The sequence below is a fragment of the Balaenoptera ricei genome, chromosome 15 (genome assembly GCF_028023285.1).
Source record: "Balaenoptera ricei isolate mBalRic1 chromosome 15, mBalRic1.hap2, whole genome shotgun sequence".
NCBI classification, from domain to species: domain Eukaryota; kingdom Metazoa; phylum Chordata; class Mammalia; order Artiodactyla; family Balaenopteridae; genus Balaenoptera; species Balaenoptera ricei.
In genome coordinates this window covers 80,279,229-80,304,605 of record NC_082653.1, presented here as the reverse complement: position 1 = coordinate 80,304,605, position 25,377 = coordinate 80,279,229, and the positions used below count along the sequence as shown (strand labels likewise).

At 48.0% G+C, this 25,377-nt stretch overlaps 1 protein-coding gene across 2 annotated transcripts in view; it reads left to right on the top strand.

The window, feature by feature from the left end:
• The window catches only part of HIP1 (huntingtin interacting protein 1), a 152,846-nt gene that overhangs the window by 106,738 nt on the left and 20,731 nt on the right, over positions 1–25,377 (top strand). For both annotated transcript variants that reach the window (XM_059896524.1, XM_059896525.1), the window contains exons 5-20: positions 7,056–7,136; positions 9,536–9,612; positions 10,072–10,133; positions 13,327–13,467; positions 15,162–15,219; positions 18,386–18,461; positions 18,562–18,702; positions 18,958–19,055; positions 19,419–19,491; positions 20,065–20,248; positions 20,783–20,871; positions 21,245–21,361; positions 22,353–22,454; positions 22,686–22,829; positions 23,264–23,399; positions 25,104–25,190. In XM_059896524.1, the coding sequence (XP_059752507.1) occupies positions 7,056–7,136; positions 9,536–9,612; positions 10,072–10,133; positions 13,327–13,467; positions 15,162–15,219; positions 18,386–18,461; positions 18,562–18,702; positions 18,958–19,055; positions 19,419–19,491; positions 20,065–20,248; positions 20,783–20,871; positions 21,245–21,361; positions 22,353–22,454; positions 22,686–22,829; positions 23,264–23,399; positions 25,104–25,190 (1,666 nt within the window). The remainder of the gene's footprint in view (positions 1–7,055; positions 7,137–9,535; positions 9,613–10,071; positions 10,134–13,326; positions 13,468–15,161; positions 15,220–18,385; positions 18,462–18,561; positions 18,703–18,957; positions 19,056–19,418; positions 19,492–20,064; positions 20,249–20,782; positions 20,872–21,244; positions 21,362–22,352; positions 22,455–22,685; positions 22,830–23,263; positions 23,400–25,103; positions 25,191–25,377) is intronic.

The following is a 25,377-nucleotide window of genomic DNA, read 5'->3' as shown; positions in this document are numbered from 1 at the left end:
TAAAATTGAAGTATAGTTGATTTATAATACTATATTAGTTTCAGATGTACAGCATAGTGATTGACTGATTGACTTTTCTATATTCTTTTTTTTTTTTTTTTTTTTTTATTTATTTTATTTATTTATTTTTGACTGTGTTGGGTCTTCGTTGCTGTGTGCGGGCTTTCTCTAGTTGTGGCGAGCGGGGGCTACTCTTCATTGCGGTGCACAGGCTTCTCATTGTGGTGGCTTCTCTTGTGGAGCACGGGCTCTAGGCGCATGGGCTTCAGTAGTTGCGGCACTTGGGCTCAGTAGTTGTGGCTCACGGGCTCTAGAGCGCAGGCTCAGTAGCTGTGGCGCACGAGCTTAGTTGCTCTGCGGCATGTGGGATCTTCCCGGACCAGGGCTCGAACCCGTGTCCCCTGCATTGGCAGGCGGATTCTTAACCACTGCGCCACCAGGGAAGCCCTTTCTATATTCTTTTGTCTTAGAAATATACTTGTCAATAGCATTTAGTTGGATTTTTTTTTTAAATTCAGGATAGCAGTCTTTGTCTTAACTGGATGTTTACTCTGTTTACATTTATTATAATTCATAATATGTTTAGATATATATCTCCCATCTTATTTTATGCTATTTGTCCCATCTGTTCTGTTTCTATTTCTCTCATTGTTTGCCTTCTTTTGGATTGATTGGGTATTTTCTTTCTCATTCAATTTCCCCCTCATTACTAGTGGGAAGATAAAAAATAAAAGCAGAGGTTTTGTTTTTTTTTTTAATTTTTTGATAATGTTATCTAACAATTACAAAGTGCATGCTTAGGTTATCAATGTCTAAAATTCATATCAATGTCTAAATATCATATCTTTTTCCAGTATAGCACAAAGACCTTAGAATATTTTAACCCCATTCACTCCCTTGTATGTTGTTGTCATGCATTTTAATTTTTGTTGCTTTTAGACCATAGAAGATATTTTATTTTAATTGTTTTCTTCTGCACTCTTCATTTCCTCTTACATCTCAGGCCATCCATTTGGGATGTCTTTCTTTCTGCCTGAGTTATTTCCTTTAGAACTTCCTTTAGTGAGAGTCTGCTGGTGGCAAACAACCACTTTTACCTGATGGAGAATGTCTTTATTTCACCCTCATTCATGGAAGATATTTTCTCTGACTTTAGAATTCTGGGGTAATAGTTCTTTTCTTTCAGCACATGGAAGATATTAGTCAAGATGTCCTTCCACTGACTTCTGGCTTCCATCATTTTTATGAAGTCTGCTGTCAGACTTACCATTGCTTCTTTGAAGCTAATCTGTGTTTGTTTCTTTGTTTTTAAGTTCTTAGTATTTATCTAAGTGTGAATTTATTCTAGATTCTTTGGACTTTTTAAATCTGTAGATTATTATATTTTATCAGTTATGAAAAATTCTCATTGTCTCTAAATATTGATTTGCTTCATTCTTTGTTTTCCTCTGAGACTTTGGTTAGCAGTATTTTAGACTTTCTCACTCTATTCCCCATGTCTTTAAACCACCATTTCATTTTTTTCTACCTGTTTGTCTCTATACTGCATTCTGGATGATTTCAGTAGATCTAGCTTTCAGTTCACTTATTCCCTCTTCAGCTGGGTCTAATCTGTTGCTAAACCTCTCCATAAGGTTTTCAATTTTAGTATCATTCTCATTTCTTGGAATTTTAGGTTTGGTTTGGTTTGGTTTTTTCTAATCTGCTCGGCATTCTTTATAATTTATTGTGCCCTGCATATATTTTGAAACAGTTTCTAATTTTTTTAGGCTTGTTAAATATAGTGGTTTTATATATCACTTTTTATAATTCTAGTATCTAAAGCCCTTAGAGGTCTGTTTCTGCCATCTGTTGTTTTGATGAATTTTGCTCCTGCTATGTAGTTTCTTTTTGTATTTAGTTACTTTTCTACTGTGAGCTGCTCATTTTCCTGGAGATTTTTTTGGTGGGAATTCTTTGAATTCTAACAAAGGCAGCTTCCTCCAGAGGGAATTGGCACTTGCATCCATTAAGATCACTCTAAATTAAATTCTCAGCTTAAAAGTTTTGTGAATTCTGAGCAGATCCCCTTGAGGACTGGCTCACCGGTCCAATTCTCAGCAGTAGTTTTTTCCTCCCTCTGATCACAACAGTGGTTTAAGGCAGTAGATTTTCTTTGCAGTCCTCAGGGGGGACTCCTTCAGTGTAGGAGTACATGTGTGTTATTTCCAATTGACCCTTAATTCCCCTGCACCGAGGAGGAAGTCTTTTGGCTCTTCCACTAGACTCCTCAAGTTGGGCAGGTGAGAGCCCTGCCTCCTGTTCACCACCTGGGCCTTAAGGCCCAGAAAACCAAAACTCAGGTTCACTTGGTGTGGCAAAGTGCCCCCTCCCCACCATTCCCTGACCCCGTCAAGTCATTTGCTCTCTGAATATCTGAATTACTCAGTTCCTGGCCTGAGGATTCCTTACTCTCTTGCAAGTTCATTAATGCCTTCAAAGCATTTTTAATATTTCACTCAATATTGTTAGTAGTTTTCAGTGGGAAGGTCAACCCAGGTACCTAGCCTGCCTGCCTTGTTATCCAAAATAGAATTCTTTTAGGTCTTTTTTCCTATGTAGTCTGTCTCTTCCATTTGACTAAGAGTTTCTGAAGTTAGAAACTTCTTTTACTTTTTTTTTAAAAATTAAGACCTTATTTTTTTTAAGAGCAGTTTTAGGTTCACTGAAAAATTGAGTGGAAAGTACAGAGTTTCCATATACCTGCCCTGCCCCCAAACATGCATAGCCTCCCCTAATGGATGAACCTACTGACACATCCATCACAGTCACCGAAGTCCATAGTTTACATTACAGTTCACTTGTGGTGTTGTGCATTCTGTGGGTTTGGACAAATGTATCCATCATACAGAATATTTTCACCAACTTAAAAATCCTCTGTGCTCTACCTGTTCATCCCACCCCACCCCCCCAACTCTTGGCAACCACTGATCGTTTTACAGTCTCCATAGTTTTACCTTTTCCAGATGTCATATAGTTGGAATCATATAGTATGTAGTCTTTTCAGACTGGTTTCTTTCACTTAGTAATATTCAATTAAGTTTCCTCCACGTCTTTTCATGGCTTGATAGCTCATTTCTTTTTACTGCTCAGTAATATTCCACTGTTTGGATGCATCACAGCTTACGTATCCATTCACCTACTGAAGGTCATCCTGGTTGCTTCCAAGTTTTGGTAATTATGAGTAAAGCTGCTAAAAACATCCATGTGCAGGTTTTTGTGTGGACTTAAGTTTTCAACTCCTTTGGGTGAAAACCAAGGAGCTCCATAGTTGAATCCTATGGTAATAGTATGTTTAGTTTTGTAAGAAACTACCAAACTATTTTCCAAAGTTGCTGTATCACTCTGCATTCCCACCAGCAGTGAGTGAGAGTTCCTGTTGCTCTGCATCCTCATCAGTATTTGGTGTTGTCAGTGTTCTGGATTTCGGCCATTCTAATAGGTATCTAGTGGTATTTCATTGTTTTAATTTGCATTTCCCTGTTGACATAGGATGTGGAGCATCTTTTCATATGTTTATTGACCATCTAAACATCTTCTCTCATAAGGTTTCTGTGAAGGTCTTAGGCCCATTTTTTAGCTGGATTGTTTGTTTTCTTATTGTTGAGTTTTAGGAGTATATTTATATGTTTTAGATAACTGTCCTTTACCAGATATGTCTTTTGAAAATATTTTCTCCCAGTCTGTGGCTTATCTTCTCATTCTCTTGACAATGTCTTTTGCAGAGTAGAAGTTTTTGTTTGTTTGTTTGTTTGTTTGTTTGTTTTTGCTATGTTGGGTCTTCGTTGCTGCACGCGGGCTTTCTTCAGTTGCGGCAAGTGGGGGCTACTCTTCTTCATGGTGCGTGGGCTACTCACTGCCGTGGCTTCTCTTGTTGCGGAGCACGGGCCCTAGAGCACGCAGGCTTCAGTAGTTGCAGTGTGTGAGCTCAGTAGTTATGGCTCATGGGCTTAGTTGCTCTGCGACATGTGGGATCTTCCCAGACCAGGGCTCGGACCCATGTCCCCTGCATTGGCAGGTGGATTCTTAACCACTGCGCCACCAGGGAAGTCCCAGAGTAGAAGTTTTTAATTTTAATGAAGCCCAGCTTATCAATCATTTCTTTCATGGATTGTGCCTTTGGTGTTGTATCTAGAGTCATCACCATACTCAAGGTCATCCAGGTTTTCTCCTTTGTGATCTTCTAGGAGTTTTATAGTTTTGTATTTTACATTTAAATCTTTGATCCATTCACCTTTTACTTTTTTTTAATATAATCCATTTTTTAAATTTTTATTCATTTTATTTATTTATTTTTGGTTGTGCCAGGTCTTAGTTGTGGCTGGTGGGCTCCTTAGTTGCAGCCAGCAGGCTCCTTAGTTGTGTCATAGGAACTCTTAGGTGTAGCATGCATGTGGGATCTAGTTCCCTGACCAGGGATCGAACCCGCATACCCTGCATTGGGAGGTGAATTCTTAACCACTGCGCCACCAGGGAAGTCCCCACCTTTTTGATCCTCATACATTTTCACATGAAGTATAGTTGTCTTTGATGATGAGCATATTTTTGCTTTTTCTACTTCTCACTACTTTCTGATTTTTCTATAATGAACAAGTATATCATAAAATACGAATTTTCATAGAAAATTAATACATTATGAAATACTGTCATCTCTGGCATTGATGTTTTTAAACTCCTTTGATTACTCAACTCTCTTTGGTGCCCCTTGAGACATCTTTCAAAGGGATTCCTCTACGCTAGAGGATGTAGAAGTCAAGACTCACATGGGAGCCACAGTTATTCAGTTTAAGGTTCTTTGTGCCCCATTTTCCTTTTCTTTTGTATGTAATAGGGAGTTGCCAGCATCACTCTGCTAAGCCTAGCTTCTGCCCAGGCACCTAGGACATGACTGCATGGGCAGACTCCATGGGAAGGCTTCTTCTTTACCAGCTAGGCTTAGTCCCATTTCAAACCCCCATCCCAGCTATAATACCATAGATGCTCTTAGTCTGTTGAAATCCATCTGGAGGAGGTGTTTCCTCTCCTGTGTTTAGATAGAGAGACAAAAGGAAGGAGATAGCCCATAGTCAGACTGTGATTACTAAGGATGGGAGACTTAGGTTCTTAAATGAGTAGCATAATCCAGAATTTACCCAAAGGATGTTTGTACACAAGATGATACTGTAAGAATGTTCATCGAAACATAGTTTACATAGAAAAACTTGCCTACAACTAAAACACACAACAGTAGGGAGCTGGTTTGATAAATTACAGTACAGACTTATAATGTACTGAGTAGTCACGAAAAATAATGATACAGAAGAAAATTTAAGAAGATGGAAAAAATTGCAGTATATTAAGTGAAAAAAACCATATTGATCCCATTTTATCTTTTAAAATAAAGGTGGAGCACAGAGGATTTCTAGGGCAGTGAAACTACTCTGTATGATATTATAATGGTAAATCCATGTCATTATACATTTGTCAAAACCCATAGGATGTACAACACCAAGAGTGAACCCTAATGTAAACTTTACTTTGGATGATAACGATGTGTCAGGTTCATCAATTATAACAAATGTCCCACTCTGGTGAGGGATGTTAACAGTGGAAGAGGCTGTGTATGTGTGGGGACAGGGGGGACATGGGGAATCTCTGTACTCTCTGTTCCATTTCGCTGTGACCCTAAAACTCCCCTAAAAAATTAAGTCTGTTTAAATTGAAAAAATAACATCGTGAACCCCAAAATGTTAGCCATGATTATATCTGGTGGTTAGGTTAATGGTGATTTGTTTGCATATGTACTTTTTTACATTTTTCAAATGTTCTTTCTAATTTTGTTTTTCAATGTATATCAACATTTTATTAAAATTCTTCCAAATTTTTATTGTGGTAAAATACACATAACATGAAATTTACTACCTTAACCATTTCTTAAGTGTACAGTTGAGTGGTATTAAGTACGTTCATATTGTTGTATAATCATCACACCATCCATCTCTGAAACTTTTCATCTTGTAAAACTGGAAATCTATATCCATTAAACAATAACTCCCCATTCCCCTCCCCACCTCAAGCCCCTAGAAACCACCATTTTACTTTCTGTCTCAAGATTTTTCACTAATCTACGTACCTCATATAAATGGAATCATACACTATTTGTCCTTTTGTGACTGGATTATTTCACTTAACATAATATACTCAAGATTCATTCATGTTGTAGTACGTGTCAGAATTTCCTTTTTAAGACTGAATAATATTCCGTTGTATGGGTATATCACATTCTGTTTATTCATTCATCTGTCGATGGACACTTTGGTTGCCTCCATGTTTTAGCTATTGTAAATAATGCTTCTATGAACATTGGTGTGCAAATATTTTCAAGATCCTTCTTTCATTTCATTTGAGTATATACTGAGAGGTGGAATTTCAGGATCATATGGTAATTCTATTTGTAATTTTTTGAGGAGCTGCCATACTGTTTTCCACAGTTGCTGTACCATTTTACATCCCCACTAACAGTGTCCAAGGGTACCAATTTCTCCACATCCTCCCCAGCACTTTTTTTTTTTTGATATTAGCTTTCCTAATAGATGTGAGGTGGTATCTCATTGTAGTTCTTTTTTTTAATTTTTGTTGGAGTATAGTTGCTTTACAATATTGTGTTAGTTTCTACTGTACAGTAAAGTGAATCAGCAATATGTATACATACATCCCCTATTTTTTTGGGTTTCCTTCCCACTTAGGTCACCACAGAGCGTTGAGTAGAGTTCCCTGTGCTATATAGTAGGTTCTCATTAGTTATCTATTTTATACATAGTATCAATAGTGTATATATGATTATATCTGGTGATTAGGTTAAGGGTGATTTGTTTGCATATGCACTTTTTTACGTTTTCCAAATTTTCAACAGCGGATGTATGTTATTTTCATACTCAGATAAAATATATATTCTTTCAAAAAGAAATCCTGGCTGTAGATCTTTCAACCCAATGTTCTTCGTGTTGACACCCTGCTTTCTTTCCTCATCCTGAAAGGGCCACCTGAGTGAGGGGTATGGGCAGCTTTGCAGCATCTACCTCAAACTGCTGAGAACGAAGATGGAGTACCACACCAAAGTGAGTCTTTGCGACAATCCTGCTGCCACTGCCAGCCGTGCACTCCCCCCGCCCCCGCTTCCCCCACCTCCCCGCCCTGTCCCCTCACACCTGGCTGGGCTTAACTGTCAGGTTTTCCAGGTAATGAGACAGCCTGGCTTCTCAGGGAGTGTTCACACCATATCCCAGCTATGTAAGAGGAAACATTTTATAGAGTGACTACAGTCAGGCCCCTGGGATGTGACAAGGGGCCTGGGATTTTGGCCCAGGTCTTCTGCACCTTTTGTTCCCCATTTTGCAAATAGAAAGAGGAACCCAATCCACCAGGTGACCTTATAAAAATACTTCAGAAGCACTGACTTGACTGTTAATAGAAACAACGCCTTCCATTTATTTATTTATTTTTTAAATTTATTTATTTACTTATTTATTTTTGACTGTGTTGGGTCTTCGTTTCTGTGCGTGGGCTTTCTCTAGTTGCGGCGAGTGGGGGCTACTCTTCATCGCGGTGCGCGGGCTTCTCATTGTCGTGGCTTCTCTTATTGCGGAGCAAAGGTTCTAGACGCGCAGGCTCAGAAGTTGTGCCTCACGGGCTTAGTTGCTCCGCGGTATGTGGGATCTTCCCAGACCAGGGCACGAACCCGTGTCTCCTGCATTGGCAGGCAGACTCTTAACCACTGCGCCACCAGGGAAGCCCCACGCCTTCCATTTATATAGTAAGTTTCCACACAGGACCTTCTAATCAAGATATGACTTTAGCTGATATTTCTTTTTTATATATTTAAGATTTTTTTATATTTATTTTATTTATTATTATTTATTTTTGGCCACATTGGGTCTTCTTTGCTGCACGCGGGCTTTCTCTAATTGTGGCGAGCAGGGGCTACTCTTCGTTGCAGTGTGCAGGCTTCTCACTGCGGTGGCTTCTTCTGTTGCGGAGCACAGGCTCTAGGCGCACGGGCTTCAGTAGTTGTGGCTCGCGGGCTCTAGAGCGCAGGCTCAGTAGTTGTGGCTCGCGGGCTTAGTTGCTCTGCGGCACATGGGATCTTCCCGGACCAGGGCTTGAACCCGTGTCCCCTGCATTGGCAGGTGGATTCTTAACCCCTGCGCCACCAGGGAAGCCCTAGCTGGTATTTCTTACACATTTAATGCATGTAAAACTGTGTGCCAAGTGGCATATAAGAATAAGAAAAAAGGGTCTACTCTTTAGGCGTTTACAGATCTGTTGGGGAGAGAAGCTTATACACTTGCAGTAGCTGTGTAATAGTGCCGGGCAGGTATGTGTGCCTGCAGAAAAGTGCCAGGGATGTTTTGAAATGATGGAGGGGTATGGCATCCTAAAGGGCAGAATGAAGGAAGTGGGTCTTGAGGTGGTCCTTGAAGGGTGGGTATGAGGCAGATAGGAGGTAAGGAAGAATGGCATGCCAGGTGGGAGGGAAAATGGCCAGAATTAGGGAGCTGGCGGTGGAAATGGAGAAGGGGACCAGGTCATCATAATGTCCAGACTGAGTGAGGAAGTAAATGCGACCAGAAGGATAAAGGAACCGGCCTGAGTCTCTGAGGCAGAGGAGCAGGGGTGGTGGGCCTGAGGGCAGGAAGGGGCTGTAAGGGCAGAGCACTGGGTGTTACAGCCAGAAAGGGAGGTGCCGGAGTGGAGGATTTCTGTCTTCAGAGCCTGAAGAACTCACACTGGCATTTAGAGCCCCCTTGGTGGCCTGGCCACCCATCTCTCTGTGCTCCCCTCCACCTGCCCCGCTGCCCTGTGTTCCACCCGCTCTAGACAGACCACACCGAGAAAGAGAGCAGGATACAGATACTCGACAACTGATGATCCCACATAATTTCCCCTGACCGTGCGGGTGCTTGATGTAATATTTTCCAGCCTTCAAGTTTATTTTACTAATTATGTTTTGCTAAAGTTAATACGAGAATGGGTTTGCCTGCCCTGAGCTCACAATAGCAGCTTCAGGAAATGGCCAGAGGGCAGCGGGAAGCCTGGATAGTATTCAGAACATATTGGAAACAAGCAAAGGCTGCACTGCCTGCATGGTGTGGGTGTCAAGCTGAAGACCGACCAGTCTCACACGCTCAGTGTCATTGCACCACAGAGAAGATGTCCGTGGCACAGGCTCTGAGAGAGCGGCCCTCCGCTGGGTCCCAGGGTTGGGATGAAGCCTTCCCTTGTGATGATGGGCAGTGGGTGTTCTTTGCCGTGAACCAATCGCAGGACCTGTGTGTGCATGTGTGAGGCTGTGAGCGCTGCCACACCTCCCCAGGGAGCATGCAGGCACCTGCGCCAAGCAGAATCCACCTGCTGAGGCCCGAGCTCAGCGGGGCTGGCTTGCTTGATGCCGGCTTAGTTGGTCTGTATAGAGAGCTCTTGAGGTGCCCTGTTCTGACTTCCTCTGCCTCCCTTCCAGAATCCTAGGTTCCCAGGCAACCTTCAGATGAGTGACCGGCAGCTGGACGAGGCCGGAGAGAGTGATGTTAACAACTTGTAAGTGGCTGTCCTCACATTCTGGACTCGATGGGAGAGAAAGCTTGGGTAGATGCTCTCACTTCCGGTTAGGGTCACAGAGAGCCTGAGGGCAAGGGCAGTGGCTGGGGTGGGGACTAAAGCCCCTGAGTGACTTGACCTTGGGGCCACTTACTCCTGGCGCCTCCTCAAGAACCCTTCCAGGGTGTCTCCCACTCCAGGCCTCCCGTCTCTGTGCCCCTCTGCCCTCTTTCTTTGCTGCTGTCACTGTTGAATTCGCCCTGCTTGATCTTCCAATGGCCTTAATACCCACTTAGGTCGGGGCTAAGAATTGAAGCTGGTGTGTGTGTGTGTGTGTGTGTGTGTGTGTGTGTGTGTGTGCACGTGTACATTGGCGGCAGTACAGGGCTTGGGGGCAGGGACAGGTGGAGCGCTGGCCTCGGGCCGTGGAGTATAAGCTCTCTTTCCTCTTGGGTCCAGTTTCCAGCTGACAGTGGAAATGTTCGACTACCTGGAGTGTGAACTTAACCTCTTCCAAACTGGTGAGTCTCTCCCTCCTGTCTGGCCCAGGCTTTCCTGGGCATCACCTAACCCCCAGCCTGGTTCCCTGCTTGGACCAGCTGGCCTAGCCCCCGTCTCCATACAAGTTGTGCAGCTCAGGGCCAGGGAGATGGAGCTGCCCACACCGTGCCTGTTCTCTTGGCCCTGGTGCAGGGAGGGGCTGAAGCCCAAGGGCATTTTCACGTGAGCGGAAAGACTGCGGTCCCCACCCTGCTGGCCTCCCCGCTAAGCCCAGGCCTCCAAGAGTCCAAAGACAGTTCCGGCCTCTGACAGACCCTAGACTGTGGCCCCAGCACTGGCTGGTCCTTTGGCCAGGCCTGTCTGCTGCTCAGCTGGGCTGGCCCTCAGGGTGTATTTCTGCCCAGGTGGCCTGCGCAGTCACCCTTTCTGCCCCGGCATCCCATGATATCCGGCTCTGTTTCCATATGCATTGATCACTTGGGTTATTAGCAATAGACGCTGAGCTCCTCCTCAAAAATCAGGAACCATGCCTGCTCACCTCTGTTCTAGCCCCATGCCTGGCATATAGCAAGTGCTCAACAACCAAGTTTAGAATGCTTGCTTTCTGGATGAACAGCAGTGAAGAAACAACAGGTGGACAGAGTTCATAAAATGTTGTCAACGGGCTTCCCTGGTGGTGCAGTGGTTAAGAATCTGCCTGCCAATGCAGGGGACACGGGTTCGAGCCCTGGTCCAGGAAGATCCCACATTCCGCAGAGCAACTAAGCCCACGCACCACAACTACTGAGCCTGCGCTCTAGAGCCAGCGAGCCACAACTACTGAGCCTGTGCTCTAGAGCCCGCAAGCCACAACTACTGAAGCCCGCACGCCTAGAGCCCGTGCTCTGCAACAAGAGAAGCCACTGCAATGAGAAGCCCGTACACCACAATGAAGAGTAACCCCCGCACGCAGCAACAAAGACCCAACTCAGCCAAAAATAAATAGATAAATAAATAAATTTATTTAAAAAAAATACTGTCAACATCCAGCTGAATGCTGTGGAATTATCTGGGGAGAATTAGCTAGAGTTTTCTAGAGAGAGCTCCCCCAAGTCTTCACACAAACCCTTCCATGGTTAAATGGCGGGTGGTTTTCTCATCCCCCAGAGAGCAGTGATTTGGAATCAAGAGCATCCTCTACACGTTTCCCCACCCGCCCCCCATCCTCAGTCATCTCTTGTGAGCCACAGAAATCGAGAGAGCTGGTATTAGAAGAAGTCTGTCCAGCTTCTGAGTCCTAGTCTGTGACCCTGTAAGATTGGGACCAGAACCTTCGGAAGGAGGCCGTGCGTTTTCAACTGCGGGAAACGTGGGCCAATTACAATTAACATTTGTTTGGTGCACTTGCAGTGATTCTCGAAGTGTGGTCCCTGGACCAACAACATCGGCATCACCTGAGAACGTATTAGAAATGCACATTCTCGGGTCCCACCCCAGACCTTCTGAATTAGAATCTCTGCCGGTGGGGCCCAGCCATCTGTTTTAACAGACTCCCCAAGTCTGCACTGTCCAACAGGGTAGCCACTGGCCACGTGTGACTGTTTAAATTGATTACAATTAAGTAACATTCAAAAGTCAGGGCCTCAGTTGCACTCACCACATTGCAGGCACTCAGCAGCCACACACGGCTAGCGTATTGGACACACGTACAGAGCCCTTCCATCATCACAGAATTCTAATGGAGTGATCCTATGGGGGGATTCTGATGCATGCTACAGTTTGAGAAGCACTGAGCTAGAAAATAGCTTTCAACCCTGGCTGCATATTAGAATCACCTGGGGGGCTTTTGAAACCCATTAATGGCTCAACCCTACCCCAGCCCAATTAAAAAAGAAGGAGGCATGGAGGAGTTGCAGGCAGACATTAGTAGTTTTCAAATTTCCCCAGGTGATTTTAATCAATCTCAAAGCAAATGGGAAGGACCACTGCACGTTGCCATGAACTTTATAGGACATTCTCATTTAATCCTTACGAGACCTCCTTACAAGACCTTTAAGAGGTATGTGCTATTAGAACCATCTGCATCTTACAGAAAAGCATCTGGAGGCACAGAGAGGTTGAGTAACTTGCCCACGGTCACACAGCTCTAGATGCCAAGGGGCATTCCTGGAAAGCGGCAGGCAGGCCGGGAGATGGAGCAGCCTGCGATTCCTTGCCAGCGTGGAGCCTAAGGAAGCCAGGAGATTAGGGGATGGCCGCCTCGCAGTGACAGCTGCTTTTAATTTGTGTCAAGCAGAAAAGCTGCCTTTTAATTAGAACCGTTGGGTTTTTTTTTTTTTATTTCACTTGCCAGACTAAGCCTGTTAACAGGGACTAGTACAGCCAGGGAAGGCCGAACACAGTGGCTCTGGGCTTTTCTCCGGGGCAGTCCCACTCGCTGAGGGATTGCAGGGAAAGTCTTTTGGTGCCGGCCACGTGCAGGCACTCTGGAGGTGGTGGGCAGCCTCTGCAGGGAGGAAATCAGCCCTGGCCAGTGGTGTGCACTCAGGGTCCACGGCCAGGCATCTAGTTGCTTGGTTTAGGAGCGAGGGGCAGGGGGTTAACGTGGAGGGGTCTGTGGGAGCAGCTTGCTCTCTGGAGCCCAGGAGAGTGGAGGGCAGTACTTCCGTTGACCGGCTCCCCCAAGGACCTCCGTCAGCCTTGATCCTGATGGTTCGTCCTCTTCCTGGCTCCTTGCCCTGGGTCCTCGCAGCCTCTCCTCCAATTGTCCACCAGGGTTCCTGCATTTCCCCCCTTGTGGTGTTCCAAGAACCCTGTGACAAGCCAGCAGGAAGCCAAGGCTGAATTATTTCCTTCTTCGTGTTCTGATCAATGTTTGGTAGTTTCCCCACATTTCACCTGTTTGTGACACACAGAGCATCTTGGCTGCCAGGCCACAGGCTCCTGGTCTAGCCGTCGCTGGCCACAGGGGCTCTGGCTTTTAACTCACCATCTCTCAGCAAAACCGCTTCTTGGCTTTGTGACCACCTTCAAGTTACTTACCTTCAGTTTCCTCCCCTGTATGATGGGGATACTCTTAGCTACCCCATAGGAGTGTTGAAAGGGTTAAATGCATTACATGAGATCATGATTGCACAGAATAGGTCCTCGTGTGTTAGACTCCTGCCTTCTGCCGTCTGAGAAGGTCGCCTCTAATTTCCCAGCTCTGCTGCCTCTCCCCTTTCTGTCCCCTAGTGTTCAACTCCCTGGACATGTCCCGTTCCGTGTCAGTGACGACAGCTGGGCAGTGCCGCCTCGCCCCGCTGATCCAGGTCATCTTGGACTGCAGCCACCTCTATGATTACACTGTCAAACTTCTCTTCAAACTCCACTCCTGTGAGTATACCGGCCTTGATCTCTGGAAGCTTCTGGCCGGAAAGAGGTTCACAGCCTGAGGCTGTCCCTGGAGGGAAGCAGCTCCCCCCCAGTGCCCTTGGCTTTCTGCTCCTGATCCAGAAGGTCCTGGAGCTCCCGGCTGTCTTGAGAATAGAGGAGCAGGGCCAAGCCTTGCTGCGCTCAGGGAAGCACCTGGCCTGCCAGAGCAGTGACTCAGGATGGCCCTCACCCTCCACCTCCAGCTTGACCACGTCTCCATCCATATGTGTCATGTAGTCTCCAGACCACACAGATGAGAACAGACCTGGCCTAGACCCACAGGAGCAAAGGCAGCAGTTTCCAAAGAGTTCATCAATGCAGCCTCTTCGTACAAGTGGGTTTTTGTGGAGAAATGTAAAATATAAAACAGGGCTGCTCAAAGAAATGGAAGGCCGTACCTTCCCTAGCCACAGATCCTTGGGATAGTTTCGCTGAATGTATTTTGGAAACTACTAGTCTTGTGGAAGTTCTTATCCGTTTATGTGCTTCTTATTGAAAACGATGTGCGTGGGTGCTGCTTCCTCAGGGTCTGCATTGTTAAACCATATCCCAGATGAATCTGATGTGGGTGGTCCCTGGGTCACACTGTGAGGTGGCCATCGTGAAGGGTATACACATTCAGAGTGCATGGATGATGGAAAACCGAGAAAAATCAAGACTCAAATGGATATTAGCAAGGTTTTATTGCAGAAGTCTAGGACACGGGGTGCTCTGGAACAGGTCACTGACAAGGAGTAGATCTGGTTATTTAGACCAGAACAAGGGAAGCAGCGTCACTGTCATTAATCTAGGAGGGTTTCGTGGGAGGGAGGTTGGGTTAGAAGGGTTTTGGAGCAGGGGGGCGTGCCTGAAGGAAGCAGAGAGGGTAGACTAAATCCCAAGAAAAGAAGGCAGGCAGTTGCGTAGAAGCTCTGAATACAGATGAACTTGTTCCTAAGATACTACAGAACCAGTTGCACACCAGGACATCCCCACTTCCTTCTATAAAGTGGTGAGTTGTGATAAGAGACAGGTAATTATTCGGGTTTAAAGGCCTTCTTTAAAGGCAGAGCAATACACAAGACCTTCGAGAACTCTGTGGTCAGGGCAAAAGGGATGCTCCATACAGTATGTGCTTTTCTGAAAATAAACGTTTTCTTTTAGAATAGATTTAGATCTACAGAAAAGTGGCAGAGAGAGTTCAGAGAGTTCCCATATACCCCTGAACCCAAGGGTCTCAGTCCTGCGGTCTTCGCCTGTCTCTGGCAGCCTCTCTGGATCTCTCCCAGACTCATGTCTGTGCTGGGCCTCACCCAGTGTGCCCACTGCACACAACCCCTGGGAGAGAGCCCCGCTCTGGGGCCTGCCGTGGTCCACCCTGCTGCTTGGGTCAGGTCACCGCTGCCGTAGTCAGGGACGTAACTTCCATCCTGCTCTGCCGAGAGTGGCTTGCAGTCCAGGAGCAAACAGAAGGAAAGATTTGACTGATAAGTAGCCCCAGAGTCCCTGCTGGCCCCACTGGGCCCTCTTGGTTACCAGCCCCAGGGCAACTCTAGGTCAAGAATGCCTTCCTGCAGGGCTGGCCCCCAGCCCCAGGAGGGATGGTCCCTTCCTGCTGCGTCTTGCCTGCCCTCTGGTCCTCCTATTCCCTCTCAGTCTTTTCCAATTTCTTCCAGGTCTTCCAGCCGACACCCTGCAAGGCCACCGGGACCGCTTCATGGAGCAGTTCACAAAGTAAGCGGCTTAAGTGAGAGAAGGGAAGGCGAATCTAAAAGTGCTATAAAGTCAGTTAATCCATGCAGGAAGCACTTGCTTTTAAATCATCGAGGGGTGAGGGTATCTGCTTTAATGCTTTAAAAAGCGAAGGAAAAGAAGATGGCAGCAAACCTACCAATGGCTGGGGAAGCTATCGGTTCTCTAATAAATCTCACAGAGAAAGACAGTTTCATTCATTCAGTCATCCTGCTTTATTCCCAGGGCTTCATCCTCTTCCGTTTTTCTTCTCCCTAAGTTCTCATGGTTTTATACCGTATACATGCTGACAACTCCCAAAGATATAACTCCAGCCGAACCTTACCTCTGAATTCCAGGTTCACATCCCCAGTGGTCTATTTGACATCACTATACCAAACTTACATCTCAAACTAAACTAGGTTTTCTTCAAAAACCTTTTTCTTTCCCTTCTATCTCAATAAATGCTGCCCACCATCCACTTAGGACAGAGATCCGGAACTCACCATTTTCCTCATTCCCCATGTCCAATCTATTAGCAAGTTCAGGTGATAATTGACAAAGAGATCTTGTCTCTGGTCATACCTCCCATCTCTTCAACTTCCATTGCTGTCTACCAGGACCCTCCGATATGGACGGGATGCTCTGGATTTCAGCTCCTGCCCCCTGCAATCCTGTCCCCACCCAGCAGTTGTAAAAACATAAATCCCTTGCTTACAACCTTTCAATGGCTTCTGATCACACTGAGAATCAATTCGAAGCTCCTCTCTGTGGTCTGCAAGACCCCTACATGATCTGGCCCCTGCCCGCCATCTGTGACCTTGTCTCCCGTTCTCCAAGTGTTTCAGCCACATAAGGTCCTCTTCCAGTTCCCGGAACATAGCCTGCGCTCAGAGGCTTAGCACTTGCTGTTCCCTGTCCTCAGGATGCTCTTCTCCCAGCCTGGCCAGCTCCATCCAGGTCATCTTCAGTCACCCCCATACAAAGGCAGTCTCTGGCCCCTCATTTGGGGTCTTTTTCCCTACCTTCTGGTCCTCCAACCCCACCCTCATATTCTCCATCACAGCGCCCTGTTTATTTCCTTCCTAGTTCTTAGGATGACTTTATTTTTGTTTGACTGTCTTGCCCATTATTTTATCTCTAGCAACTGATTCACAGCAGTCAATTAAGCCTATAGTGTTCAGTCATGTTTGAATGAATTAATAAGCTAATCAGCTAGTCTAGAAGAGGAAGAGCTTGTCTGACAAAAGGGCAAATTATTCTGGTGCATTTGGGAAAGAAAATTGGTGACGAGATGAGAAGTCCAGCTCATCTTTCAATTAAGCATGCCCCAAGAAGAAGGGACGGAATGGAGGGAGAGACAGGAGGACGGGGGTGGGGGTGGGGGGGCAGGGACCGGGAAAAGCATTAGCATGATGTTTTCCTTGTTAATTTCTTCACCCTTGACTGCAGGAAAAGCATCGCCCCCCCACCCCCACCCCCCGGATCCCAAGCTTAGGCTTCTTTTGCTGGTTCCTGAGCAACAATCAGAGAGGGCAAGTTCGGGGTTGTGCTATCCTCCCGGTTTCCTTGTTCCGTTTGAAAAGCCTCGTATGTTTATTCTATAATAAATGACTTATTAAATGCTAGGAGACAAGCCCTGGGGCTGATTTCCTGGAATGTTAAATTCCAGTAGCTTAGGAAAGCAGCAGAGCCTATTACTGTTGGCTTCAGCCCAGAAAGCGGGGAACGTATGGTCAGGTGATTCTATTTCCTTTCATTTTTTGAGCTTATAAAAGCATTTCCCATGAGTGCCGCCTCACCTTCTCTTCCACAGACACGGCAGCTGAGGCCTCAATGTCCCCGAATTCGGGGAGAGCAACAGTGATGTCACAGGGACAGTCCTAACCTTGGGGTCTGAAGGGTTATCGTGAGACCCCAGGAGTTTCGTTTATTGGGCTGAGCTGGAGAAAATTCTGTGCTGCAGAGAGAGGGTGCTGAGATCCCTGACCCTCTTTTATTATATCTCAGAAAATATGTCTGGTGCCCTCAGTTTTGTTGGCCTTCAGTGTTTAGATTCAAAATGGAGACTTGAGGAAGAGAAAAAATTGGGGTTTCTTTATTCCCATATTCATCCAAGATTAGGACACAGTATAAATGGTTTTTCTTCAACCAATATTGCTGAGTAATTCCTCCATGCCTGGTACTACTTTATTTTTATTTTTTAATTAATTTTTATTGGAGTATGGCTGCTTTACAATGTTATGTTAGCCTCCACTGCACAACAAAATGAATCAGCCATACACATAACAGATATACCCTCCCTTTGGACTTCCCTCCCATTTTACCACGGTGCATTAGGTAGAGTTCCCTGTGCTATACAGTACGTTCCCATCAGTTGTCTATTTTATACATAGTATCAATAATGTGTATGTGTCCATCCCAGTCTGCCAATTCCTCCCTCCCCACCTCTTTCCCCCTTGGTATCCATACATTTGTTCTCTACGTCTATGTCTCTATTTCTGCTTTGCAAATAAGATCATCTATACCATTTTTCTAGATTCCACAGGTATGTGTTAATATACGATATTTGCTTTTCTCTTTCTGACTTACTTCACTCTGTATGACACTCTCTGGGTCCATCCACGACTCTACTAATGACCCAATTTCGTTCCTTTTTATGGCTGGCCCGGTACTACTTTAAACCTAGCTCAGCAGGGCCCAGTCTCTGCCTTCTAGAAGCTTATAGTCTAGTTGAGGAGATAACAAATAGCGCTCAAATAAGGGGAATTCATTAAAAAGAGATCTACCTTAGTAATTAAGTTCCCTTCCCTCTTCGTATCATTAGTTGGTTTATCCTCAGAAATTTATTTTAATATTACTCTAAGCCAAACATTCCTAGGAAGATACATCTGCCAAACAACAGCATATATTCTACGGTGATGCAGAAATTAGTTTTTGGACTGTCTACTCTTCCAAAGGATTTTGTGGTTTGAATTACTCTTTCCTCAGTGAGGACTGGCTATAAATAATCTCTCCCTGCAGCATCATAATTGCATCCTAGCACCATGGAGGCCATCTCCTTGGCAGCCTGTGCCCGGGGGCTGGGCAGGCAGTAGGAAAGCAGGGTGTCCCCTCCTCGGGGCTGGTGAAGGCCCCCAGCAGCCCTCAGGCCTTTCTCCACCCTTAGGTTGAAAGATCTCTTCTACCGCTCCAGCAACCTTCAGTACTTCAAGCGGCTCATTCAGATCCCTCAGCTGCCAGACGTAAGTGTGCCCGGCCACACCCAGGGAGCTGCTGAGTCCTGGAGGCTGTCTTAGAGGCTGGCAGGTGGGCAGGGTTTGAGGATGCGTCTTCCCTTTTCAGAACCCACCCAACTTCCTACGAGCCTCCGCCCTGTCAGAGCACATCAGCCCCGTGGTGGTGATCCCAGCCGAGGCCTCGTCCCCCGACAGCGAGCCAGTCTTAGAGAAGGATGACCTCATGGACATGGATGCGTCCCAGCAGGTGAGGACCACTTAGGAGGAAGCTCAGGCCTTCCCGTTGCCCCCGGGGAGGGCGGGAGGACCCGGGACAAGTTCAGCCACCTTCTAACCCAAGCGCTGACCTAGGCTGATCATGCTGCCCTGCGGTCCCTAGGAGGTGCCGTAAGTGGACCTGAACCAGATTAAGAAAGCATCCGTTCCCACGTGGCACTCGTGAGACCCACGCAGACCTCTCTGGGTCTCTAACCTTGTCCTTACTCCTTTCTGGTCGCCGCAGAATTCATACGACAGCAAGTTCGATGACATCTTTGGCAGCTCCTCCAGCAGCGATCCCTTCAATTTCAACAGTCAGAACGGCGTGAACAAGGACGAGAAGTGAGTCCGGGCTGTGGAGTTAAAGCACATGGTGCAAAAGCTAAATTAAGCCATGATCTCACTTGCCACACCCAACCAAAGAGGAATTCTTGGGCTTCTCCGATAAATGTCTTGACCTTCGAATACTGGCCCCTTTAAAATCCCAGAGGAAAATCGAATGAGGCTGAAATACCCATGGACCTGTGGGTGGTAGATTAGTATCTGGAAACACTGACGGTCTTAGAGTATAACTTACAGGATTTCAAAGAATTGTTCCCAAATTAACATCGGCTTTTAACCTCCTCCCTGGGTCTCCTAGCTCGCATTTAAAAGGCAAGGGATAGAAGCACAGTGGAAGCAAACTTGCTCTCCTTCTGTTCCCAGGGATCACTTAATTGATCAACTGTACGGAGAGATCAGTGGGCTGAAAGCACAGCTGGAAAACATGAAGACTGAGGTATGAATTGGGCTCTGATCCGCAGCTGGGCTTCACCGGAACATGACAGCTTTTAATATTACATTTGCTTCACATCCACCCTTGTTGGGCCACATCTTCACCAGGTCGTTACGCATTTCCAGTGCACTTACCCTTGAGAGCAGCATTTAAGCCACGCTCCAGGGGCCCTGTGATAGTGAGAGATAATTGTGATCACCAGCTGGCTATGAAGCTGTGTGGTGAGAGACCTATTCTTCTCACTTGGCGATGAGAAGGTCTGACTTGTAGCTCTGCTGGCAGTTTGCAGTGTCTGGTGCTGAGGCTTTACCCTGGGACCGGCAAATGTCCTCTCCTTCTTCGTTCCAGCTGGTTCATCACCGCTCCCAGGCCCCTCTAACAGGACCAGAACTCCCCTGCCGTCGCCCCCAGTTGTTGTTGGGTGGGTGGCTTGTTGTGACCAGAGGGGTCCACTCTCATGAGGCCTTGGGAGTGGGCTTCTTAGGAAGACCGAGGTGTTGATGCGGCTGGCGCTGGAGACGTGGCAGGTCGGCCCCGCTCGGCCCGCCCGGCGCTCATCCCCGGGCCCTCCCGCAGAGCCATCGAGCCATGCTGCAGCTGAAGGGCCGCATCAGCGAGCTGGAGGCCGAGCTGGCCGAGCAGCAGCACCTGCGGCAGCAGGCGGCCGACGAGAGCGAGTTCCTCCGGGCCGAGCTGGACGAGCTCAAGAAGAAGCGAGAGGACACAGAGAAGGCTCAGCGGAGCCTGACGGAGATCGAGAGTGAGGGGCTGCCACTGGGCTGGGCGTGAGGGTCGGGCCGGGGTGGGGGGGGGGTGGGCGGAGCCCAGCGAGACCCTGGATGGAGGCTGAGGCCCGGCGCCAGAGCCCCCGCCTCGAGTCTGTCCGGGAGGCCACCGTGGATGCCAGTGTCACCAGTCAGAAGGGCAGGTTGGCGTCCGGCAGGTTGAGAGCCCCACTTGAGGCCCTGCTGGGAACACGGAGATGGGGATACAGAGGATGACGAAGGAGAGGGAGCCTAAGAAAATTCGTGGCATAAAAACCAAAAACTCTGATAAAGTAAATGCCGAGCATGAAATGCTCAGGGCGTTCATCAGTGGAGGGATTTGAATTAGGTGAATTGTTCATTAAAGAAGACTTCCCAGAGGACTTTATTTCAGTAGGGTTTTTGAGGAAGAAGGAGGTATATATGCTTGCGAAAAGGAGGGACGATCTTCTAGGGGTTCTGCCTTATTGGAAGGAGGGCAGAGGGTCCCCGCCAGTGTAGACCCCTCACCTTGGTCCATGACAATACAGGGAAAGCCCAAGCCAACGAGCAGCGCTACAGCAAGCTAAAGGAGAAGTACAGCGAGCTGGTGCAGAACCACGCCGACCTGCTGCGGAAGGTAGGACCCTCACCACCCCCATCGGCATGCGCAGGCCCCACTGCACGGGGGAGACGGTGACTTGGGCCACGTGGCTTCTCCAGGGCTGGCGCCCCCTCCGTTTCTTGGAAACCACAGCTCCCTGGCCTCCTGTATCTCGAGCTCCACCTTAGGTGCCAACCCCACTAGCATTAGCATTATCCCCCATCTTTATCATTTTGGCAAATAGTTGAGAGTTGAGCATCTGAAGGTGACAGCTTCCTTCTGGGTGAGAAAGTGATGTCTGTGTCCAACTCTAGGGCACTCACAGTCTGAATGCCATCATTTGTTCCAGAAGGAAGATGGCCTTTATGCTGGAGATAAGCTAGTTCGAGACACTGTTCTTCTCTTACAGAATGCAGAGGTGACCAAACAGGTGTCCGTGGCCAGACAAGCCCAAGTGGATTTGGAACGAGAGAAAAAAGAGCTAGAGGATTCTTTCCAGCGCATAAGCGACCAGGCCCAGCGGAAGGTGAGTAGACGAACTAGGTGGGAATTGGTGGGGGGGGAGGGTGTCTGTCCGAGATGGAGGTGGGCCTTGAGCACTGCACAGATTGAAAGACCTCGTCGTCTGCTTCACGAGCAGGTAGAGCCCTGTGGGAGGGTGACAAGGGACCGTACAGGACAGGACGTGGTTACCCATGTGTAAGGAGTTAGAGGCATGACGTGATGAAGGGTCTGAAGTTGAGTGGGGCTCATCAGCTAGGACGAGTCTCGAGGAGGTTTTGAAGTGGAAGCAGGTGAATGTCAGAGAGGAGTGGCATTTATAAAGACCCACAGCCAGAACTCCCATGAGTTGGGATGGGGTTGGCGGCAGGTCCGACTGGAGTAAAGAGATGTCGGGTGGATAAAATGGAATGCCTTACACTTAGAGTAGTGGCTTTCACGCTTTCCTGTGACCCATAGTGAAAAATACATCTAATGGAAATCAAAGTTTCACAGAGCAATACTTATCCTTATTATGTGAATGCATGTGGATTTTTTTGGCGGGGGAAGCTCTGTTTACTGCATTCTTTTAAAAATGTTAGCTGTGAATTCTTACTCATGGGTCACAACCCGCTCTTTGAAAAACACCACTTAGAAATCAAAGAAGGGAAATTGTTTCAAGACGGTGGGATGGGGTGAGTCAGCAATATACCTACCACCGGGTGTTGGGATGCCTGAATTAAAGATCTGGTTCTGCTTTAATTAGTATTATGGGCTCAAGCATGACATTTGGGAAATGTCCCTAAAACTACCCCCCCCCCACCCGCCCCGCTCCCTTGACATTTCCTGAAGCTGGAAAAAGAATTTTTGGAACATTCTGAGCTCTCACCTTCCCCCTGCTTTTTTGTCAGGGTAAAACTTGCTTCTATATAAAAGAGTATACAAATCTCACAAGTATAGCTTGGGAATTTTTACACGTGTTTATCCCGTGAAATCACCACCCAGGTCGGAGCACTCCTGTTTTTCTTCTCTTTCAGACTCAAGAACAGACGGAAGTACTAGAGAGTTTGAAGCAAGAACTTGCCACCAGCAAACAGGAACTCCGTATTGTCCAAGGCAGCCTGGAAAGTTCTGCGCAGGTCAGCGTCAGCTGTCTTTCCCTTCCTCATTCCTTTCCATCTCTGGCTTTGGTGTTGCTGGCACCCGGCATCCATCACCATCAGCACATGGCCCACCGTGGTCCCATCTGGTATCGGTGTGTCCTTGGGAAGGGGCAGATTCCTTGTGGCCTGGTGGTGGGTTTGGACCTCTGGAAAGGGGACAGTTTAATTCTCCCAGCAACTCCCTCTTCCCACTCGGTCGCCCTGCAGTCAGAAGCAAAGTGGACCGCCCAGATCGCCGAGCTGGAGAAGGAGCGGGGCAGCCTGGTGGATGCCGTGGCTTGTCGAGAGAAGGAACTGTCCAGTCTTCGGGAACAGCTGGAATACACCCAGATCAAACTGTCCAGCACACAGGCAAGTAACGGACGCCCACTGGGGCTGACCAAGTCCAATTTCATACCCATGGGCCTCGGCGGTGTATGCATGGAGGCAGGGGGGCTGTGAAAGGGGTTTGGGGCCTTTGGCCGGACGGCGAAGGCAAATATTCTGCGGGCATAGCTCCTAATGCCAGCACACAGAGCAGGTGAGAAGGGGTGCACCTGGCACTCTCTCCCCAAGGGTGGAGGACGCGCTGCCGTGGTCCATCCCCATAGCCTCCTGTGCTCGCTGGCACACACCTGTGGACAAAGTTAAAGGCGCTTTCTCTGTGTCAAGCTAACTGGCTTCGGCCTCATTAGCAGCAGCTCGAGCTCAGGTGCCAGGAATCCCAGCTGTGTCACAGGTGGCTGCTGCGTGGAGGCTCATTAGGGGGCCCATGGCCGACTCTCACTTCCCTGGACCATCTCTAGGAATCTGTATGCCGGCTCGCGAAGGACCAACGAAAACTGCTTCTGGCGGAGTCGAGGAGGGCTGCCGAGCAGGTGGTGCAGGAGGCCCTGAGGCGGTTTGAGGAGCCCACTCTCTTCAGCTGCGTCGGATCTGCAGGTGCCCTTCCCCTTGCCCGGCTTGCAGGTGCCGGATCCTTACAGCCCAATGCTCTTCGGCGTCGGCCTTGAATCCCGTGAGACCCTGATCTCAGGGGTTCCCAGCCCAGCTGCATGTCAGGATCACCTGGGGATGCCCAGGGCTGCCCACCCCCCCGCCTAAGTTCTACTCAGTCGGCAGCTCTGCAGCACAGGGCCTGCGCGGTAGTATTTTCTAACATCCCCCCCTCCCCGCCGCCCAGCCCTCACCCCTCACCCCCGGGTGTGATAACTACTGCTTTGGTCATGGATCACGCTGATGAAATGCATCCCGGGAGCTGAGGCCTGATAACAATTCTGAATGCCGGGAGGAGGAGGAACAGACGGGCCTCTGTGTCTCTGAGGAGAACAGTGTGGTCTGAATCCAGAGGCGGCTTCCATGAGCTTCAAATCTAGACAGGGAGTCATCATCCTTAAGCATGGAGAGGCAGATACAATAAAATCCCCAGAGGGTCCCGGGCACGAGCAAGGGCCCACTCTGCTTGCCCCAGAGTCCTCGGGGCGTGTGGTGAAGTCAGGAGCCCCCGTGATGAGAGGAGGGCCTTGGTGCACGGTAGATGGGAGAGCATCCAGGCCCGGGGCATTTGTGAAGTCCTGGACGTAGCCATGAACAGATCTCATTACAGCTCATTTTCGAGCAGAGGGGACTTGTCGGTAGTCTTGAGAGGTCCCGTTCAGAACAAGGCAGACGGGAGGAAACAGCTGACGGGTGATTTTTATTATCAGCTAGAAAGGTCTCGATTCAGTGAAGTGTTTCAGGAAGGACTGTGATATCTTGTTCAGCGGGGAACCCGTCTGTAGGGAAATCCAACAGTTGCAAATGAAGTAGCGCACTGGGTACCTCATGTACTGCGAGAACACCAGGACATGGGGCAGCTGTGGGCGGATTCCACAAGAGATGGTATGAGCTGGGTTTTGAAGGAAGAGGAGAGACATAAAGCCGTGGAGAGGAACAAGAGTGGGGAATAATAATCATAAAAACAGCTGACATTTACCGAGTGCTGCAATATGCCAGGCACGATTGTACATGCTTTATGTGCCTTGGCCCAGCAATCTCACTGTGATGCCGGGAGGTGGTACTATTATTCCTCCTTTGTCGGATGAGGAAGCAGGCGCATGTGGCCTGAGAACACAGCCAGTAGTGATAGAGCCAGGAGCTACAACACGTATGCCACGAGACGCAAGAGCCCATACTTTAACTCCTGTGTGTGCGATTCAGTCTCCGTGGACCAGTGCACAGAGGCACAGCAGTGCGAATGACGGTGTTGTGGGCAGAACGTGAGTGTAGATTAGCCCTCATGGAGCCAGGGGTCTGAGCCCAAGAGTAATGAGAGTCCAAGGGCCTTGAAAGACTTAACAGGAAGGCCTGGATTTGATTCAGTGGGCAGTGATGGGAAATGAGGGGCAGAGGCTAGACCGTGATGCCATTGCCGTGGTTCTTGGCTAAAGGACCAGGTAGGCTCAGAAGTACAGCCTTTGAAGCTACAGTAAGAGAATCGCGTACCAGCATAGCCATTGATCTCTCCTCCCTCCCCCTACTTAGGGAAGCTCCTGCAGGGCTGGGGCCCCCCACTGGGAAGGCCATCCGTCAGGCAGCTTAACTAACAGGGATGAAGCGAGCTGAGACAACTCTGACTCTGACTTTGCCCTGTCTTCCCTCTCACAGATCACCTACTCTCCACGGTCAGGTCCGTTTCCAGCTGCATCGAGCAACTGGAAAAATGCTGGAGCCAGTATCTGGCCTGCCCAGAAGGTAAGAGAGGTGAAGGATAGGGTCTGTCGCTAGTGACAGCTGGGCAGGGGTCCGAAACGCTGGAACGTGGCAATGGCGACCAGTTCCTAGGCACCCAGAAAGGAGTGTGTGTGTCTAACTTGCACAGCGGGGAGGAAGGAGGTATGAAAGTGACCGCCACCCCCCCCCCCCACCCCTCCAGCAGGAC